The sequence below is a fragment of the Neomonachus schauinslandi genome, chromosome 16, assembly GCF_002201575.2.
Source record: "Neomonachus schauinslandi chromosome 16, ASM220157v2, whole genome shotgun sequence".
Lineage (NCBI taxonomy): Eukaryota > Metazoa > Chordata > Mammalia > Carnivora > Phocidae > Neomonachus > Neomonachus schauinslandi.
The window spans coordinates 31,937,527-31,945,544 of NC_058418.1; the positions used below are offsets into that span (position 1 = coordinate 31,937,527).

Genomic DNA, 8,018 nt, shown 5'->3' on the forward strand with positions numbered 1-8,018 from the left:
GATCCATGCAAAGATCTGGAGCTGAGACCCAGAAGACAGGCAAAAGGGCAAAAGGGACCTGTGGGTGTGTTTCCCCAGGCACTGGAAGAAGGACTGTGTAACAGGGACAGGATAGCCTGGGGCAGAGTTCAACATGATCTTGACTGCCCGATGCTACACGGGGTCGTTTCAATCTGCGCAGCCCAGAACCTGGGAAATAGCTTCATGCTACCTACGGGGTTGAATTTTGAGATTTTCATTCCGCTGGGGCCTTAAGCAACATCACACTGTCAATCATCTGAGGACGAAGCCATTCCTGGCTCAGAGAGGAAGGAGGGAAGAGAGTTGGTTTGGATGAAGGTGAAGGAAAATCCCTTCCTTGCTCTGGGCTCATGCATTGGGCTAGATCTTCTAAGGCATTGATGTCCGCTGCAGGACACACACAGAAGAGGTGGGGGGAGGCTGGTCCTGCCAAGACGTGGGCCGGAACTGGGCTGGGAATGCGGGCCCAGGAGGACGAAACCAGCCTCTGAACTCTGAGAGCAGCCTGCCCAGGCAGAGATTTCCTGGGATGTCCTCCTGACCTTCTCAACTATAAGCTCTGGTGTTACTCACCCTTCGCTCCCCAGTACCCAGCACAGTACTGGCCCTTAGAAGGAGGTGAATGAATGGAATGTGCCTCGATCCCCTAGAAGGCTGTGAACTCCTTGCAGGCAGGGCCTATTTATGGATCAATACAAGATTGCCCCTACCTATCCTCTCTGTGCATTGCTGATGCCCATAGGGCTGAATGCCTCTGTCCTCCCTAGAACTTCTCAGCTAAAACCCATGCTTCCAGCGGTCCTTCTGGATAAGTGATAGAGACCCCAGCAATTTACTAATGGAAGGAGCTATCACCATTGGTTCTGGCCATGCCCCATCTCTTTTGCCTTTCGGCACAGTGACAGTATTTTTCAGTAGAGGTCCTCAGTACCCACATGCAGGAGCCTTGTGCATTTATTTGTCCATTTATCACTCACTCACTCGTTCATTTGTTCACTCCCATGCCCACTCACGTGCTCACTCATGTCTTCAGTCATCTGACTATTCATCTCATTCATTCATTCATCTCCTAAACTTGCAGACCACTGCAGAATCGAGATGCTTCAGACAACGGGTCTTGCCTCTTAGAGCTCCGAGATTGGGACATGGAGCACAAGAGCCATGAACACACACAGTGGAGTAAAAAGTAGTAAACTGCATGAGAGATATACAAACAGGCCACTGAGGGGTCACAGAAGGAAAGGTTTCTTCCAGTCGAGAAAGGGCGAATCAGAGACAGCTTCCTGGAGCAAGGCTCAGCAGCAGCAGCTCCAGAATTTCTACATGGGGAGCGGGTGAGGGTGGCAGCTTTTGGAGGCAGCTTGAAGCTGCGTCATCAGGAGGGTATGTTCCGTAAGACTGAATATCTGTCAGCTGCCTGATCATGATGAGATTGGGGGGCTTCATTCTCCCCCAGCGCCCCCCCCCTTGCTTCTCCCACCCAAGAAATGGCATTTGACTCATGCCTCAGTAAATGAGGAGCATTTATCTGGACTCAAGGTGGTAGGGAAAGGATGAACACCTGACAGGAGCAAAAGCCTGGATGTGGAAAAGCTCAAGGCCAAGTACAGGGAGCCTGGAGTCCTTAGGTTTTGGTGGAACAGGTAGAAGGAAGGAGTGGACAGTGACCTTGGAAAGGTAAGTTGAGCTTGGAATGCAAGACTAAGGTGTTTGGGCTTCATTCAGCAGATTGTGGGAGCCACCGAAGGTTTTGAGCAAGAAAATAATATGGCCAATGCTATTTGGGGGCTCGATCTCTGGGGCAAGGTGGAGAATGAAAAGGAGCAGGCAAGACCACAAGAGGCTGGTTCCAGGCCCCTCCTAATGTTGGGGGTGGGTGGCAGAGCAAGAGTGTAAATGAAGGTTCACATGTCACTGGCTAAAATATCTAAAAGTTATAAATCAAATGAACACATAAAATACTTTCTATCCCCCTACCCTGACAAAGAGAGCTTCATAGCAACCTGAAAGGCCAGGTTCAATGTTTAATTCTCAAATCTTCACACCGGAAGGTGCCGAGAGATATGCCCCATGGCCCCAACCTCCAGTCTGGGGCCCATATCCAGTCTTTTTCCATCCCTTCCTCCGTCCCTCACTGTGAGAGGCCTCACGCACGCCTGTGGGCACCAAGCCCACATATCCAAACTGTTCATACCCCCAGCACACAGCTACCTCCAGCCACGCTTCAGCCCTAGAGGGACACACATTGGCTGAGCATCTACCCTTCGGAGCCTGGGGCAGAGGTCTGAGCAAACCTTTGGAAGCAGGCTGGCTTGGGATGAGGGAAAATTCCAGAAGCCAGAGCATTACATGTGTGTGGTCTAGAAGGAGAGGTTGCACACTGCCCCTGATTTTTGTCCTTCTCACCCAGGGAGTCTGGGGGACATGCCAAGAGAAGGCCTGAGTGGGACGTTCTAAAGCCCAAGACCCCAGATAGGGGCCCCCTTCTGCCCACAGTAAGGGCTTTCATGACCAGGGGAGACAGAATGAGGCCCTGAGCCAGGCCCTGTGAAGGAGGGAGCAGAAATGGCAGATTGCAGAGGACTTGGAGACCGGACAGGTATGGCTGCCAATCTGAGCACTTTGAGTGCCACTGAAGCCTGAGCCTGGCTCCTTGACACCTTGACACGTGGGTAGATGGGTGGGTTCAGCCATCTGCACCCCTTGTGAGAAGCATCCAAATGACTGTACTGCTCTCCCTCTCCTCTGCCCTCCCTCTGCCCACTCTCTCCAACCCCCAGCCTGCGGCGTCTGGCTGGGCCGTGTGCAGGGCGTCTGGCCCCGGGGACAGGTGGGGTACGCCCAAGTGCACACCTACACAGCTATAAATAGGGAGCCTCCAGCAGCTGCTCACTCAGCTTCTCTTCCCCAGCTGTGATAGTGCTGGAGCCTCTGGGACGCCTGGACCATGGACCCCGGGGAATGCACCTGCATGTCTGGTGAGTAAGGATGCCCACTCGGGGGTCCTGGAACCTTGCCCCAGCTTCCGATATGGAGCCCACAGGGCTCTGATGAATATTTCTCTTCCTCCAATTAGAGCTGCCAACGGGGTTTGTCTCAGACCGGCGACCTCTGGGGCAGCGCCCACTCTGTTGCCTACCAGCCTGATTTGCTAGAATTGAGACCCTGGCTCAGGGGGCGCTTAGTGTCAGGCCCCTAGGGGCAGCCACCAGAGCTAAGGACCTGGCAATCTGGTTTGGGTCCCCTGCTGCCATTCACTCCTGACACTTCATATTTCTGAACCTCCATACCCTCATCTGAAAACTAGGGTCACTCCTCCTCAACTGCCCACCTCCCAGGGCTGCTAAGAAAGTACTAAAATCATAAGGCACTTGCAGAGGTCAAGGGAGTCGTTAGAAGTGTATGTGGGCTCCAGAGTCTCTGAAACCCCTTAATTCCATGGAAGCACATAACGCAGGAGAGAGGTCAGAGTTTGGAGGCATCTTGGGCTTTTATGGCCTTTGGAAATGGTATTAAGAATTCTCATAAGCCTCTCTGGTCCTTAGCAGGACATGTCTGTACCCCAAACTTGCCAAAGAGAAACTTCCAGCATTTTGACACTCAAAATTTGACACTCCAAATGATAGGTGGGATGATTTTTTTTTTTTAAGTGTAGATGGGTTTTATATGAAAACAAGCTGCAGCTACAGCTCTCATTTTGGGGTTATTTATGTCCCCGGTTCTTTCTCCTGCCCATTCAGGGTTTCCATCTTGCCTGATACCTTGAAAAGGTGAAGAGGGTATACAAGGCTTCCACAGTCCCTAGGGGACCTTGGGCTTGGTAGACCTGGCCTGGTCTTAGTGGTTCTCAAACCCAATCGTACATCAGAATCATCTGGGTTACTTTTTAAAATATGATTCCCTTAAAAAAAAAAAGAAAAGAAAAATATGATTCCCTTTCCCCACCCAGACTTATGAATCAGAGTATCTCAAGGGTCGGTCCCATGAATCTGCATTTTAGCAAGTATCCCGGCTGAGGGGCCCGATGCAGCCACCCCAGTTTCCATCCGGGGACTGTGACTGGGAACCATCCAAGGGCCCATGCCCCGGGGCGGGGGGAGGGGGGGATGCTCGGCAGCATCTTCATCCACTTGTCCAGCCACTCCCCAAGGACAGCCCAGAAACCCTGCCACCTCGTGTCCCCGTTTGACCCCAGTCCTCACGCTTGGGGCTCTGTCCTCTCTTCTAGGAGGAATCTGCGTCTGCGGAGACAACTGCAAATGTACAACTTGCAACTGTAAAACATGCCGGAAAAGTGAGTTATGCTGAGCGGGGATGTGGCTGGCCAGAAGCTAGGAAAGTCTGTTCCTTCCCTTCCCAACCCGCCAGCCATGGTGGGATGAAGCGGGTTCTGGAGGCCTTGGACCCATTTGAGAGGGATCTGAGATGACAGCTGAGCCGAGGCCTCGGGCAAAGCTCCTGAGGGGGGCAGCCTCACCTGGGGGTGAGGGCGTCCACCGGGTTGCCGGTGTTCGCGGAGGAAGAGGGCTGCAGGGAGGTCCTGCTATGCCCAGTGCCGAAAGGGACGGAGCACTGACCTAGAGTCATGAGCTCTGGGTTTTAGTTTCAGATCTGCCACTGACCAGTGACCTTGAGCCAGCCCCTTCCCCTCGCTGGGGCAGCTGGTAGACCTGATGACCCCTGAGATCCCTCCTGGCACTAGCATCCCACAGCTTGCTGCCCCAGGGTTTTCTGCTAATGTGGATTGAAGCCTGTGGCCTGCTCTGCCCTTCCTGCTTTCTCTAAGTGGTGGGAGAGGACGTGGTAAGAGAGGAGCGTTGACACCCAAACTGACCTGTCCATCTCCTGACCCTTCCAGGCTGCTGTCCTTGCTGCCCCCCGGGCTGCGCCAAGTGTGCCCGGGGCTGCATCTGCAAAGGGGGCTCGGACAAGTGCAGCTGCTGCCCCTGAAACACATCCGTTGTGCTGAGGGCCAAGGCCCGGCAGGCGTCTGTACAGTGCCTTAGTCGAGAAGTTGGAATTATTGTACAATAGGTTATGCTTTTTATATATTTGCTCAGATGCGGTGTGGGTGACCTTCATGGAAAGGGCTTGAAAAATAAAGGTTTCGCTCGTGGTTGTCTGGTGGCTCAGAGCACTGTTTTGCCCTAACCCAGCAGGACCGAGAAGGGCTGACACCATTGCATACAGTAAGCGTCAGCCTGCGCCCCTTCTGCAGGTGGCTGCTCACCGCAGGACCCAGCAACTCTGCCTCAGGGGCTTCCTCCGGCTGCGGGAGCTTGCTTGAGGCATGCACAGAGCAGCCCAGGAGTACTGGGCAGTCAACGCCCCTGGGGACAGCCCTTGGCTGACAACAAACAGGAGTCGGTGGATAAATACCCCCCAGCATCTCTACCCTTACGGTGGGACGAATCTGAGACAGGTTCCACACCATGCCCCAGAAGTCCCCGGCAGCGCAGGGCTACAGTAGCCCACAGCAGTACCCCGCTCACTAACCTACCCCATATTGGCTCCCTTCCTTCCCTGCCTCACTTGTCCGTTTTCCTCCCAGTGCTTCCTGGGATCCCCAGCCAATGAAACCTCTTGAACAGGGTCTGCTTCGGGACTCACTGAATCCCACGTATGACACGCTGCCTCACACACACACACACACGTGTGCACACACACAGCAGTGTGCTATATACCTGGGGAAACTGTGTTTTCCCTTATACAGTTAACTCTCTGCCAAGTCCTTTTTTCCACTTAAGAGAGAAGAGTAAGTAGAGGAAAAAATAGAAAGATTGAACCACAAAAAAAATACGGTGACAAAACAAGAATTAGTGGATGAAACACAGTAGGAGACAAAGAGGAAACTCTACCCGAGTCTCTCCCACAGCAGAGTCGCCGCTGAGCCTAGCACCTGCCAGGGACCATGCAGAGCAGGGACCATAAACATCTATGAGAAGCACTGACGACAATGAGCCTTCCTCTTCCTAAAAATGCCCATATAAATACCTTCACTCAATTTTACATGTGATCTTAGGGAACTCCCGAACCCACTGAGCCATCTCTGGATCCCCCACAAGATCTGAGCTGCATGCTGTTATTTAAAAGAATAAAGTGGTCTAATGATAGATTAAAATATGAAGCACCTACTACCTGCCAGGCACTGGGCCCCACATCTCCCCTGCATTATTTTCATTTTAATCGTCACAACAAGACCTCACGAGGTCATTACTGTTAATCAACTCCGTCTTCCCCAGAGGGGGAAACCAAGGCTCACAGAGGTTATGTGACTCGCCCAAGGCTACACAGCTAGTTTATAGAATTGAGATTCGAATCCAGATTTACAGACTCCAAAGCTGTGCAACTGAGAGCAAGTGGAGATGCAGAAACAACCTTGTAGAAGGACCGAGGTGAAGACTGCAGTCCCTGGAGGCTGGCGCTTCGGAGGGGGAGACTCGGTCCCCTCTCACCCACATCACCCCACCCCCAGCAGAGTGTGGATAACCCGAGCTCTGGGATGGCGTTCATGCTGCCAAGGGCCTGAAAGCAGGGCCCAGCGGAGGCTGGGAGCGGCTGTCAACTCCACCAGCCTATGTCCAGGTGGCCATCAGAGAGCAGTAGTCTTTTTGTTTTTCCTTGCATTTCGAATTGCCTTTCCCCCCTTGCTATTTGTGGAACAATCGAATATGTGCTGGCTTCTTTCCTTATCTTCTGTACAACTGTCATTCTGGGATCTCTTTTCATTGTTCTCCTAGGCTAGACCCACTGGTACTTGGGTCCCCCATCATCCTCTATTTCGGGCTCCTTTCTATTTTGCTGAAGTACCTCCTCAAGCAATTTTTGTTGTTGTTGTTACCAAAAGAATGGATTCCCTAAATGTCAGAAAACACCTTTATTTTTCTCTCATGCCTGTTTGAGAGTCTGGCTGGATATCAAATTTTAAGTTCAATATAATTTTTTCTTAGCACTTTTGAAGACAGCGCTGCATTATCTTCCAACGTTTGGCGTTCCTGCTAGGAACACCAACATGACCTGCCCTTTATTTTTCACTGGGCGCTTTTGAGAAATTTCTCAGGCTTTTTGCAATCTTATTGATCTTTTAAATTTTGGTCAATCATTTTAATACATTAAGAGCTTCTTCTCTGAACATTTATCATAATACCTTATTTGTTTAAGTCCTTTCCTGAATCTCTCCGATGTGTGGGAAGTTTTTTTAAATGTTTGTTAAGTTTCCTCTTTCTTGAACTATTTCTGCTTCTCTGAGCTGCAAGCAGGCTCTGTGGGTGTCAGTGAGGTTTGCTGACTGGCAGGCTTGGTTTTAGCACTCCCAGGTGGGGAGCCAGCAGGCAGGTGTGCCCCCCCCCTCAGTGCCAAAACCAAAAGGGCCCTCCTCTGACCCTTTTCCGCGAGCCCTAGCCCCTCCTAGACTGGTTACTCCATTTCTTCAGAGACATCTCACAGCCTCAGCCTGCGGGCAACTGGCAGGGTTGTACAAGGAGGGGAAAAGGAGGCCAACCTGATGATCACGTGGTAGGCTACAGCCACTTCTTCCATCAGTCCCCATCCTGGCTTCTGTGACCACTTCTTCTGCCGCTATCCCAGTCTGACTCCCCCAACCCCCTCAAAACCAAGTAACACAGAACCCCCATAGACTTCTCTACTTTTTGATCTGAGCTGTGGCTTCCTCTCCACCCATTTACTCATCAATGTGATTTAACCGATTCCAGTATTCCAGAAAAATCTTGTAACCTCTGATCCACTGATGTGCTGTTCAAGTCATCCTCCCCCGCACCAATTCTCAGCTCTTTTATTAGTTTGTCTTTTTTTAGTTTCTTTCAATGGAGTCTCAGGAGAAAGGAGAGGTAAATGCATGTATTCCGTCTCCCATCTTGAGCCCCAAATTCCAGGCTAGGCTTCTTAGTCAGATTATGATGTCCATTCTACAGGCGAGAAAACTGAGACTTGGAGAAGTTAAGGCTTTCTCCCCAAACTCAGGCAGGACTAGGTGAGAG

At 51.5% G+C, this 8,018-nt stretch overlaps 1 protein-coding gene across 1 annotated transcript; it reads left to right on the top strand.

Annotated features, from left to right (window-relative positions):
* Window positions 1-2,908: 2,908 nt before the first annotated feature.
* LOC110593288 (metallothionein-4) lies at window positions 2,909-5,137 on the top strand. Its single transcript, XM_021704552.1, has 3 exons — window positions 2,909-2,999; window positions 4,250-4,315; window positions 4,880-5,137. The coding sequence occupies exons 1-3, from the start codon at window positions 2,969-2,971 to the stop codon at window positions 4,969-4,971; spliced, it is 189 nt and encodes a 62-aa protein (XP_021560227.1). The 5' UTR covers window positions 2,909-2,968; the 3' UTR covers window positions 4,972-5,137.
* The last annotated feature ends 2,881 nt before the right edge of the window (window positions 5,138-8,018 follow it).

Coding starts and splice junctions, on each gene's coding strand:
- LOC110593288 (XM_021704552.1), top strand. CDS start 2,969: ATGGACCCCGGGGAATGCACCTGCATGTCTG. Junction 3,000..4,249: donor GGAATGCACCTGCATGTCTG/GTGAGTAAGGAT, acceptor CCTCTCTTCTAG/GAGGAATCTGCGTCTGCGGA. Junction 4,316..4,879: donor CTGTAAAACATGCCGGAAAA/GTGAGTTATGCT, acceptor TGACCCTTCCAG/GCTGCTGTCCTTGCTGCCCC.